We start from the raw sequence: 13701 nt of genomic DNA, 5'->3' as shown, positions 1-13701 counted from the left end.
ACTACCACCACTAGTACTACCACTTCCACTACCACAACTACCACAACTACTACCACTACCACAACTACTACCACAACTACTACCACTACTACTATTACCACTACTACCACTACCACAACTACTACTACTACCACAACAACTACTACCACTACCACAACTACTACTACCACTCCTACCACTACTACTACTACCACTACCACAACTACTACCACTCCTACCACTACTACCACTACCAAAAATACTACCACTACTACCACCACTACTACCACTACCACTACTACCACCACTACTACCACTACCACAACTACTACCACTACCACAACTACTACCACAACTACTACCACTACTACCACTACCACAACTACTAGTACTACTACCACTACCACAACTACTACCACTACCACTACTACTACTACTACTACTACTACTATTACCACTACTACCACTACTACTACTACTACTACTGTATAGCATTAATTACACTGGTAATTTAGTCACATTATTTATTCACAAAGCTGTTATAGTTTCAGTAACAGCTTAATGCACTGCACTTCCTTTCTTCTATTATAACGAGCCACATGGAGTCAGGCCCAATTAATCTGGTTTCCATATCTGTGTTTTATTCACACCACCAAACTGCGACCAACCTGATCTGCTATGATGCAACAAATGCACCTCGAAATAAATCATTCCTATTGCATCATGAAGACCTTGCCCAGCAGAAACTCACCTGGTTCTGAATGTAGGCGTGGACCCTCTCAAGCATCCCCTCACAGGTGTACTCATAGGGCAAGAAGGGCTCCACCTGCAAACACAGATGGTCACACAGCTGAAGAAACAGTGGGGCTGTGTGTGTGTGTGTCCACAGAAATAAGATATCAGAATTATAGGAACATCTGATAGTTTATCAAAGCTGACATATTCATTAGTGTGATTGTGAGAGGCTTATATCATACCAAATGTTAAAATCAATGACCTAATGCATCACAGGTGACAGCTTTGAAAACTGATTTAATTATATTTCGTGACTACTACATCAATATGTCAAACAATGGATTAAACTGAAAGTCAGCCACAGGTCATCCAATACCGAGGGGGCTGATGTTTTGGTGCATTCTGGGTCCTTTGGGTGTCACTCATTGTCGGACTCTTTGATGACAGGGAGCATACTGTAACTCACTGAAATACCGACGATTAGCTCTCTGGTGAGCGCAGCAGCAGCAGGAAGACCTTCTGCTGCTGCTGGAGAGAAATGACTGCAGTTCAATGTCTTTGGATGTAAAGAGGTTTATGATTTCAGTCATTATGAATGTATCTGCATTCATTCTTCCAGGAGTCTCAGTGAAGGAAGTGATTGTGCAATGAATGTCTTCCACGGTACCTAAAGTGAGATCTCATTGTTTACTATCATGCCACTGAAGCACTCAGGCTTTTAAACTGATAAATGGTTCCTTTTAGGGTTGTGTTCCTTTTAGCGCTCTCTTATTACTTTATTTCATCTGTGTTTAATGAAATGTATCTGGCACTTCATCAGATATTCCCCAATGCAATCTGCCTTTTGGGCATATTTATAATTTAAGAATCTGAGCGAGAGGGGAAAAAAATGCTTCATTGAGGGTATTCAGAAGTGGAACACTTTTTTTAAATGACTGTGCAATTCTTATATATAAGCTGAATGCATTGCCCTGCCACAAAAAAAACATAAAATAAAATGTGAGCCACAACCATAGTTTAATGCCATCGTCGATGACGATAACGTGAAACCTCCTCCGCCGTGTCTCGGAAAAGACACACAAATATAGCGAGAGGGGAAGACTGGGGTGGTGTCTCAGAGAGTTTAGAGTTGCCTGTTGCCTCATCTCCATCATGCACTGTTGCCATGGAGCCATCAGAATCTGAGCCAACCATATGCCAGGCGGCTCTTGAGCCCGCTGACAGAAGAAGGTATCGTTGCATCAACAACAACAAACCTACCTGATGTTGTGCCGAGTAAAGAACATGATGTGCCTGTACATATAATATGAGTATAACTAGAATGCATCTTATTAAACATGATGTCCAATATGCTCAACTGCTATCATCCAAATATGAAGCGTTGTTATTTGTGTAACAGTTTAGCTCCACACCTTCCTTTTTGTATGAGTTGTTTTCATCCTGTCACTAACTATCATGTCGTTCCAGATCCTGCTTCCCATCTCGTCAGTCCAACTCCCTTCACCTGCCTCTGATCACCTCGTTAGTCCCTCATTACCTTCACCTGGTCTTCATGCCCATCTCACCTGTTGCCCATTCCCTAATTAGTCCCCTCTCTACTCAGGTTCCCTCACTTGTCCTCTGCCAGATTGTCTTGTGTTTTTCCGACCGAGCCCTCGAGCGTTCCACAGTGTGTTTGATTAGTCTGTCTGTTCCGTTCCTGACGACGCTCTCAGTAAAGGATCTTTATTTGCATTATTGTCTCCTGAGTCATGCATTTGGGTCCACCCTAATCCCACCGTGACAATTTGGGGGAAATGGTATTGACCCCAGTCTCATGTTTGTAATGTAAATATAATGCTAAAGCCAGCACTCCGTTAGCTTAGCTTAGCACCACCAGGAGGGAAACAGCGAGCCCGGTTCTCGCTGAAGGGAACACAATCTCCCAACATGCAACTCTCAAGCTGACGAATTAATACGTTAAATCCTGTTTTTTCAATTAGTAGCCTACAAAGACAAAAGCATAATCAAAGTGACCCGTTGCCAGGCAACCATTGGAGACAGGAAGCTACTGCTCTCAGCCAAGAAACAGTCCGACACACTGCGTAACGTGTTAATTAATAATGATATAATTGTTATTATATGCACAGAGCCAGCCAGCTGTTTCCCCCTCATTTCCAATCTCTATGCTAAAATAAGCTAAACTAAGCTAACCGGCTTCTAGTGACCAATCCATCTTCTCATCTAACTCTCAGTAGACCTACGTAGCGAAAAGAACTGCTCTCCCAAATTGTAACACTTTTGGATGCTATATATATATTGGTATTATCTATACTATGAATACAATCAAACGCAACTGTGTCTGAATCAAACACGCGTGAACTAATCAATCATCCAGATGATAGAAAATGAAGCAGCTCATTTTTTCATTTAATCCTTTACAATTAAGGAGAAACTTGCCCACGCAGCCCGTGTGATTAATATTGTGTTTCCTTCCACTAGGAGCCACCTTTTAAACACTTACCTGCACCACAAGTGGTACTTCCTTTCACCTCTATCAGCGCAACCCACAAGGTCTACTTAACAAACCCGGCCGGTAGAGGCACGCATGCGTCTCGGCACTGCGAGGGGCCGCCGCTCGGTGTTGTTCTGGCGACGGATTGAGCACAGCGTGATTGATCATTATGATCTGCTGCGGACAATACGCTCGGTCTGTCGGGCTGGCCTCTGGAAGGTTGCCATGTAAACCCAGGTGTGGGCGCAATATAACTCCTGAGCCGCATAATAACTCAAGCAATTAGCAGCGCGGAGAGCAGAGGGTGGGAGCCAGGATAAAGAGGTCTATTAGAAGCTGGGGGCTTCAAAAGTGGGTCAAGCCAGACTTTAAAGTGTGCAAGAGCAAACTATTATGATCATTATGCAGCAGTGTACCGTGGTAGACATTAACTATCTGTGGTAAAATATTGTAAAGCCAATATTTTGTTGAATCACTAGTGCTGAGCTTGGATGGTAAACACTAATAAATGAACATACATTGATTCTCATAATCTCACGGATGGTTGCATCAAACTCTTCAGAGTTATTGAAGTCGATAGTGATGACGTGCGGCCGGCCAATGTACTGCTCTGCATAAGGATGCTGAGAGGACACCTGAGGGGGAATAAATGGCATATATTATTCACAATCACAATAAAACAAAGTCAATATGTGAACTCAATATTGATTAGCTTTTTTTTAAAGTGCTTTCCTCATGGCCAAGATAAAAACAAGAGCATCTACCTTTCGAGAGGTGGGCTTCCCTCTGAAGAAGTCGTGGTTGAGAGAACTGTGAGAAGGGTTAAACTTGGGTTGGAGGAAGATGCAGCCATTGGCTATGGCCTCCAGAGGGGCGGGGCCTTCGTAGGGGAAGCCAAACCCAATGAACAGCTTGACAAGAAAAATAAAAAGGAGGAGGTGATCATGAGCCGATCCACTGAGCTGCCCATATCCAGGTCAACGCACACATTTTTCAACGATCATAAAAGCGTGAGTGATGTTCCCACCTTGGCCTTCCTGAGGAGCTGCTGCAGCTCCTGCTGAGGCAGCAGACCGTGGTTCTTCACAAAGGCAGGCACCTCTGGAGGCCGCTGCGTCTCGTAGTAGACCGTCCCATGGATCTCCATGTAGCGATGCAGAATGGCCAGGAACTTTTCCTTTCCCTTTAAAACATACAGACATGAGCTGAACACCTAAACATGGGCACAGTGGAGTTCCGGCTTTATCTTTGAAAACATTGCTGTAAGGGTGGGACTATTTTTTTTCAGTGCACCAGATCCCTGTTGGTTGGTTTCAGTCTTTTTTATTGCTCACCTTGTTTTTGGCAATATGGTTGCAATGCCAAGACTTTTGCCCTCAACGTATCAGATAATAATGTTATTTGGCATCTTTGGAGAGCTGTTGCTGTCTTCAGTCGCTTTGAAACTCACACACCAAAGAGAAGACGTCTATACTCGTCTCTTTGGGCTGTCCAGTAAAGTACCGTTGACACTACACACTGTGAGCGTTCCTCTACAGTACACCGCTATGACCAGTTACATTCACTGAATAGATTCATCTGTATTACACACAACCGCTCTTGAAAAGGGCAGAAGACAAAAGCCCAAAGGTGTAGGGGAGGGCAACAGTATCACCCCAGCATGAACAATATTGGTTAAAGGAAACGAGGCGAGCAAATACAATGAGCTGAGTTTGCTCTTGTTAGCGCCAGCATCATCAATTTGGTAGCTGGTAACTGTCCAGTGCCTGGGAAGGCATGAACGACTTAAATCGATGTATACTTTCTGCGTTGCCCCGTGGAAATAAGTTTTTTCTCTGGGAATATGAATTATTCTCTAATGATGTGTCTTCAAGGCATTACTCATTCAGTCATCAGAGTGTTATTCCTCGTTTTTCACTTTGGGCCATTTTAATGTCTCCGAGCGACATCTGCTTCTGCTTACATTCTTGGATTCATGTGAATTTTAATTTATCACAATTATGACCAATGTTATAGTGAAAAGGAAGACACACCTTCTGAACCTCGTTCCTTTATTTATCTAAATCCGTTTACACATACACGCTATATGCTACATTACAGAATCAGCTCATGTTTTAGGAACAGATCTAGACTTTGGAGATATTTTTTTAACATATTTTAAAACAGAACGAACACTCAAAAGTTTGGCTCTAATAAATTCATGCCAAAACAACTGAAGAGAATTATATATTTATTTTGCATAAAAAAGCAGAGACATTTTTTTCTTCTTCTTTCTATTCAAAGAAATCAATATTGCCAGCAGGTGTACTTACTTGAAGCTGAATCCATCAATGATGCATCATGGGATGATGAATGTAGAATAGTACACGGTGAGAAGAGAAGTACGAAGAGTAGGGAGAGGCATGTGTAGAGGAAAACACAGAATATGACACAAAGTATTAGTCACTTTCCCTCTCAACGGACCTTTACAGACCCCAAATCTCTCATGTGAAACTCAAAAGGTAGAGGGAGAGACGCTCATCGAGGGGGGGGCGGGGGCTTCATTGTCTGGAGAGACCCCGACATTACCGTGTAGTAAATCTATCGAACGCACACGTGACAAGTTACACCGCAGCCCAAGTTGTTCAGAGAGTCGGGGCATGTTGCGTTGGTGGAGGAACAAAAAGGCAGCCGGGGAAGTGAACCAAACCTAGTGGGAGGTCGGCAGCACACTTCAAAGTCGCTGCGAGAACGGCACATCTTGCCAGCAGCTCGGAGGTTAAAACGTACTCTCGAAAAACCAAAACGATTGTTCCTCTACCATCGCACTTCAGGGCAGATTCCTGAAGGACACACTTGTTTGGAGGAAATGTAACATCGAGTGGGTGTTGGGCCGATTGGAATAGTCTCCAGACTTTACATTTACCTCGATTTGTATTGGACTCACAGAACCTCGTGCAACAACCATGACACGCATTAGTATGGGGTCAGATCAGCCTCAATAGTTGCAAATGCACACAGAGAGACTCACAAAGGAAAACACGAAGATTCACAAATGCATGCAGAAGGATTCACAAATACAGTCCAATGCAAATGCACACATCATTAAATTACGATTTATATTAATGTACAAGAAAAAACACAAATATTTTCATGCATTTCTATGTGGATTTGTCTATTTGTTTGTGTATTTATATGTATTTATTTGTGCATTTGCAATGAATGAGACTGATCTGACCCCATATGTTGAATGAGCTCTACAGTGGTACGGAAAGTATTCAGACCCCTTTAAATTGTTCACTCTTTGTTTCATTGCAGCCATTTGCTAAAATCAAAATGCAAACAACGATGCACAAATATATTGGATTTACAAATGCACGCAGAACGATTCACAAGTACATTCCAATGTACACATGAATACATTACGATTTATATAAATGTGAAAGAAAAATCACAAAGATATTTTTGCATTTCTATGTAGAATTTTCTATTTGTTTGTGGATTTGTATGCATTTGTTTGTGGAATGTATTTGTGAGTCTCTCTGTGTGCATTTGCAATTATTGAGACTGATCTGACCCCATGCGTTAGATTTGCCGATGCCGTGTGTCGCGGTATAATAACTCCCAGTGAGACATTGTGTTCCCCTCCAGACAACAGCAGAGCTTTGGGGAGCATCAATAGCAGTTATAGTTTTACAACTTGAGCTCCATTTTAAGCTTTCATTTGTTTAAATTTAGGCAGAATTTAAAATATGCCAGATTAACAAATAGCAGTTCCTGTTTAACGTGAGAATCGATGTACAGACAGCTGTCGCTGGTTATCTCGATACTGGAGGACACGTGATGACACTCGGGGAGGTTCCCCACCTCCCTCTCACTCTCCTGAGCCCCACTGGGGAGGCACGAATCACAGTTTGAAAACCTTTGCCCTGAATCATGCTTCTATTAATACTTTGCTGGTGTCGTAACACAATGCAGTGCAAGAACGTGTCTTACTGCGCATTGAAGTTCATCTTGAAATGCATTTTGTTCAGGACAAAGTACTCTAAGTGAAGCTTTAGGAATTCATTTCTAAAGAGGATGTTACAAAAACACCAAACACTCCACTGTTTAACATAATCTGAACAAAAGTCTATTGTAATTTGTTTTGAATTGAAAGCCATCTAAGAAATCACATCATATGATGAATAATGTATGTTTACGCTTTGGGGCACATGGCATCTAGCAAAAGGAATAAGAATCAACATTTATCTCACTTATTTCAGAGGCATTAAAGACTCCAAGTCCATTTCTCTTCTAAGACGTCGTCATCCGAAATGGCTCACACATTCACTTTAGTCTCATATCGCACATTTTCACAATAAATAGGCTCTTGAAACGCACAAGACTCAGTGTGCAAGGTTTCTGTGCATGAACTTGGTGTGCAGAGGCCTCAACTCTGTTAAGAGGTCACAGTCAACTGGATCATGTAGAGTTCTTTGTGTGTGTGTGTGTGCCCTTTAAATCTTTGTCATTTGTCCTTGCAAAGCCACGGGGCAAACGTCTGAGATTAGATATTCTCTTTGTAAATGTGTGAAACTGAACCGTCTCACAAAATATAAAAACATGCAAATAATTTGTCGAGGGCCATCGTGTGACACTGACCTTCCACATGCTGACTTCTTTGCCGTAGACGACCGCCATGTTGTTCACCTTGTTCCGCTGAATGTTCAGTCGCTCCGTCTCATTCAGCTCCTCCGCCACGAAACCCATAAAGGAGTTGTCTGGCGTGTGCGCTGCCAAGGATAAACAAAGCAATTCCCAACACACTAAAACGAAAAAAAGTCCATGTCTCGAAAGAATACAACACAAAGAGAACGGGTGGGGAATCTGAAAAGCTGAAAATGGTTTTATTCTGAAGAACTGTTCAATTTATCTGCGAGGTAAAACAATGCCACTGTTAACTTTATCGTTAAATAGAAATAACAGTGTGTTTGCATTCGCATCAATGAATTGGTTGTCTTCCCCAGAATGAGGTGAAAACTCCACCGAAACACTTTCTTCTCCGTCATCTTCGCTGCAGTTTAAAATCTTCAAAGACTTTTTGGATTGCAGCTTTTGAAAGTGCCACAGCTTACAAAACTTCCGGGATGCAAACCAGCGCACACAAAGAGGAGACATCAAGTGCTTTCAGTCAACTCCAACCCCCGAGATGAAAGCGCTCACGGCGTCGGGCTTCGTGATCAAAGTACCGTGGGAGCAGTGGCGCTGACGATTGTCGCGGAATCAACGACACAAACAGACGAAGATTCTCCTGCCACCAATTTCACCAAATTGAGCCCTCGGCGCCGTGTCTGACTGGAGGCGCTCGGCGTCTGAAGACTTTATAATCTCACGCAATCTGCTCGCACCCTGCAGTCACAAATCAAGCTTCTGATATCACCCCTGAGATGTATGCAGATCATTTAATTTTTTCCCTTCAGCGAAAGAGACAATCTGTCGGAGAGAGAAATCAAAGCCCACGTACGGAACATGGTCATGTACTGCTGGCCGCGGAGGTTCCAGTAGCCCCAGTTGGTCCTGTAGCCGTGCGTCGTGGCGTACTCCTCGTGGTTGTACGCCGGCTCCGTGCCGAAGGTGTCAATTACTCGGATGTGGCACCTAAACAAACAAGAATTAGACTGAGCCAAAAAAACGAGATCACAGTTGTCTTTCAAATGAAACTAATTGCTCAGAGAGAAGAAAGATGTGTTCACTGTACCCCCAACTGACTTTGGCAGAAAGTTAAATATTCCAACTGATAATGTATCAGCTCATCTCTGCTCACTGTGGTATGTTTATATTTTCCTTTTCCCAGCCACTTTTCACCAAGTAATGTAACTAACGTGCTGTCGTTGGCCACCTCGACCCGGGCACTGCACGGTTACCTGTTGAGCCGAGAGGTTTCCAGACCGTGAGATTTGGTCGACGTCACTCTTAATAAACAATGCGCAAAGAAAAACTGCCAACAACATGACGGCCGTGAAAAATGCCGTCCTCGTTTCTGAGCTATGAGAGTTCATTTCAGCGCGACCGCGGTCTCGTCGTGCGACTGTTGGTTTGTAAAGCTGTCGGTGGTGATGGATGCCAACGCCGCCCGGCCCCCCCCCCACACACACACACACACACACACTGAGCCTCAAGATGAGACGTCTGAGGCTTAAATCACAGCCTCGTTTCACAGACACCGCGAGGCGCTCGTCTGGAACCGATCGTGTCGCAACCTGGAGAGTCTGAGATGAATTTTAGTCAAACACTTCTGAAGGAGATGCTAAACTCTCACTTGCCGTGCGTGCGTCTCTTTGGATCGACTGCAACAGAACACAAATTCTCTCTGATAATGTGAAGGCGCTCCTTCGACAGCATCGACGCTAAAACATCTTAAGCAATGTTGTGTTAATGTCCTCCAAAGTCAAAATCAAACAGGAAATGAGGTGTGTGTGTGTGTGTGTGTGGGAGGGGGGGGGGGGCAGAAGATAAATTCTGCTTTCAGTTTACAAAGAGAGAAAAAGCTAATTATATTCACACTTTATTAGCAGTTTATATTTCCATGAGGAAGTCAAAAATCAATTGATGTAATCCAACCTGAAATTCATCAATGCCTTGCCTCTCTAATCAGCTTCAGGGCAGGAGAGGAAATGAAAGTATTGGTCTGTCGCTCTGTGGCGGCTGCGTCGTCGATCAGCTGACCTCAGACTGACGCCGAGTGGAGTCAGCCGAGGTCTCCGCTGCTGCTTTGCCCCGACCGCGTCTCAGAGCTCAGAACGCAGGAGAATCACCATGAATGGTTGTGAAATGTGATTTATTTGACCCTCCCACGAATAGAATATGGAATAAAAACAAACTGCAATCCATCTCCATAACACAACAACATTGCACCCAACACGATTATCACTATCTATACGACACTGCGATGACCGATTTCCTTTTTCCATGAATACATTTTTTAAGTTACAATTTTCTTTTACACTGCTCCAGTTCTGCTTAGAATTGTGAATATTTTTCTTTAAAAAAAAAAGCATTTACAAATACACTCACTATATTTGAATGTGGTACTTGTGTACAGGCTAATTCATTAATTTTAAGCAACCTCCTCCAACCTTCCAATGTGATGCACATAAAGAGCAGCGTGTGTGATGGAGCCTGCACCTGGCTGATTGATCACTCTCTAAAGAGACCAAATTGAATCTCACGTAAGGGAGAATTTTGCTGATGCGCAGTGAAGTTTTCGGCCTCGTGTCCATCAGCCAGTCAATAAGCCGATGGTTAAGTATTTCAGCCATAAGACACTAACTGATAACACAAAACGAATGCAACAAACAAACACTGCACTTACATCTTGGTAAACAAATGAGAATGACAAGACATACACATACAAGAGCGAGAGAGAGAGAGAGAGAGCTTCACACTGACTTGTGCTTCCTCAGTGACAGACCCATGTGCTGCTTCATCTGCTGCAAGCCGTGGTAGTCGGTGTAGATGAGGTCAAAGGGCAGAGGTCCTGTCAGAGGGCAGCTTCCTCTTCCTGGAGGAACCCCCAAAAACCTGCAGACGACAACAGCCACTGTAATCCCGAAGAAGACGACACGAAAGGGAGAAAATACATAAAGAGAGCTCATTGAAACACCCATCGTTCAGTACCGACAGAGGCTGATCCAGGTGTGGACAATACCGTGGTGCACAAAAAGGAAACTGCACACCTCCGTACGCTAAATTAAACCCATCCTGTGTGCACATTTCCTCATTTGTACGGATGCAATCATATAGAGTGTGGATTCTGAGACCGCCGGGGCTTCTCCCATATCTCTGGAGATGTGTGGGTGCTTGTGTGACTTTGGTTCGGCTGGGTGAGAGACAGCGATGCAGCAGAGTGAAGCACGGGAAGAAGCATGTCAGTGTTCTCAGCGAGAGACGGCTCCTCTGACTGAGACCGAGGGACCGGCTGCTTTCAAGCCTCATTCGTGCTCCAGCCGCCTTTGTCCCGACGCCTTCAGAGAAAGGAGTGCCACAATGATGCCTTTCCTCAGGGTTGTCTTCTCTCTGCTTTCATTATTTTCAGCCCAACCGGCGACAGAGCTATACGGAGGATATTGTCCGTCTGTCGGTCGATCCGTTATTTCCCACAGTGAAATATCTCAGCGACTACGTGACTGCCATGAAATGAGGAGCGCGCATTCAAGACACCCAGGGATTGAACTGCAATAACTTCCAGCATCAGACTCTTCATGCATCACCATCGGGTCATAATGTCCATGTGTCCAATGATTTGGATTATAAAACACACGGCGGACACTACATGTGGTGGATGTCGTCAAAAGGGATGGATTTTGGACACAGTGTTGATTACAACCTGTATTAATACAGATTACATATGTTTTTATGTAGTTTTCCACACACGTGTGAATTATATCCTTGTGTGATAGTCAGTGTTGCGTGATATAACTTGTCCTTGTTAGTTTTCTGTAAAACGAGACGGGCTTGATCAGCCTGGAGAAATAAGGCATGAATAAAACCCAGACGAGAGCGGTAACAAAAGAGATATAAATGTGTTGTCCACGATGACAAAGTACAGCGCGGCGCCAGAGCGCTTTCAGTTGGGATCAAAGTAACGCTTTGGAGAAAAACACAATCCAGCGCGTCTGTTTTTATTCCAAGAGGAATAAAGTGCTGCTGTGTGAAACTTCAGCAGTCCTTTGGAGACCCGGCACGGTGCAGCAGAAGAAGAGCGAGGGGATGTGCTGATGTGTACAATACTCTGCGGTGGCAATATAATGTATCAGAAGGCGGTTTGTCAAACATTTATTTAAATATGATTATACAGCTCGGAGGGACACAGAAACAGACTTGCACTACAATACATTTCTATTTTCTTTGTGAGAAACGGAGCTAACTATCCAGCCACGTCTACTGTAGCTTCCCCAATGTGTAACTGAACAAATGACGGGAGACAGATAAGTTCCTGGATGTTAAATAACGAAAAAGAACTACCTGTAAACTTTCTGTGATCAAAAGAAGTTTGCATGAAAAAAGATCAAGGCTTCGTATTAAGTCTCATATTTCAAAGAAGAGCGAACAGCAATCTGAGCAACTCAAGACTCGAGATCAAACCCCAACAGGAAGCGGGGAAGAAAAGATGAGCTTGAGTCACTTTGCTGGATGATATAAAAGCTCTCAGTGTTGTCAGACTGCAACCACGTCAAGGAAAGCTGTGCAGCTATAGTCACAGACCTATGACCTCACACACACACACACACACACACAATCTTTCTTTGGACAGTGGACATGTTCAGTCAGCCTTTGGGAACAAACGCCGGTTCCTTTACAGCAGACGAGATAATGAGCGAGAGCGCGTCGGCCCACGTTTCATGAGTCACAAGGTGAACGCTGCAGAAGTGCTCTTGCCTTCTCCACGCTGTCCTTCTGTATATTATGTGCAGGACGAGACCATCCAGCTGCCGGCTTGTTGCCACAGTCAGACCGGAAGACAGGAAACTGCAACTCATATCTGCTTTACAGCGGCCGCGTTTTAGGAATATTGCAGGTAAAGGAAAATAATAAAAAAAACAGAAATGTGCAGGATTATAAAATCACATTTTTAGGAGAAAAAAAAAGGTGAGAAAATAGTGGATTGGGAATAGTGAATAGTTACTAGATACATTGTATTCTGATAAGGATGATATTTGAGCGAGATGACGACACACACACACACACGCAAACTTACATACATGCATGCATATATACATGCATACATACATGCATGCAGATACATACAAGCATACATACACACATAAATGCATACATGCATGCATACATGCAGTTTATGTTCTTTCATGCACATAAATAAATACTAATATTGAAGAAACTACAGGACAGTAAAATCAAACAACTTCTCTCTTTATTCAGCGCGGTGACTATTAAAAACCGAGTGTTGAGAAGACATTACCCTGAACACACGTTTTTTTTACAGTTACTCTGAAGGGACTGCATCCAACTGTCGCCGTGATAGTTTGAAGGTAAAAGTGCAGCGAACAGGCACAGAACATGTAAATGCTTGTGTTGAACCAGATTACGGTGACTCATGCCCTTCGAGTTGGACGAGAAAACGCTGCTGCGAACTTAACCCTGGATAAGTGGATGAGAAGGAATGATGGAGAGAGTCTTCTCCAGTGCAATGTGTTGCACTCGTTACCACCGTTTAACGGTGTCATCTGTGGTGGGATGCTGTTGATTCAGCCTCGCAAAGTGAAGCAATGTGCTACCTTAGCAACCCGGACCATTATGTGTCATTACCACAGTTTTGCACCAGTGGGAACTCAAAAGATTTGAGAATATTTTTTTGTTGTACATTTGGCCACTTTTTTCTCAAACAATTTCCGAGTTCTTTTACCATAAATCTTTAACTTGTATTATTATTATTATTAGTAGTAGTAGTAGTAGCAGTAGTATTAGTATTATATTTATAATAGTTATAATAATACTAATAATTCTTATTATTA

The 13701-nt window shown here is 43.3% G+C and overlaps 1 protein-coding gene across 2 annotated transcripts in view; it reads right to left on the bottom strand.

Moving 5' to 3' along the window:
- The window catches only part of LOC130188879 (alpha-1,6-mannosylglycoprotein 6-beta-N-acetylglucosaminyltransferase B), a 56220-nt gene that overhangs the window by 5985 nt on the left and 36534 nt on the right, over positions 1-13701 (bottom strand). For both annotated transcript variants that reach the window (XM_056407422.1, XM_056407421.1), the window contains exons 9-15: positions 10619-10750; positions 8694-8827; positions 7826-7962; positions 4236-4391; positions 3973-4119; positions 3727-3843; positions 731-805 (exon numbers count right to left, since the gene is read on the bottom strand). In XM_056407422.1, the coding sequence (XP_056263397.1) occupies positions 731-805; positions 3727-3843; positions 3973-4119; positions 4236-4391; positions 7826-7962; positions 8694-8827; positions 10619-10750 (898 nt within the window). The remainder of the gene's footprint in view (positions 1-730; positions 806-3726; positions 3844-3972; positions 4120-4235; positions 4392-7825; positions 7963-8693; positions 8828-10618; positions 10751-13701) is intronic.

Source organism: Pseudoliparis swirei, chromosome 23, assembly GCF_029220125.1.
Source record: "Pseudoliparis swirei isolate HS2019 ecotype Mariana Trench chromosome 23, NWPU_hadal_v1, whole genome shotgun sequence".
In the NCBI taxonomy this organism is placed as follows: domain Eukaryota; kingdom Metazoa; phylum Chordata; class Actinopteri; order Perciformes; family Liparidae; genus Pseudoliparis; species Pseudoliparis swirei.
This window is presented reverse-complemented; position numbering and strand designations above follow the sequence as displayed.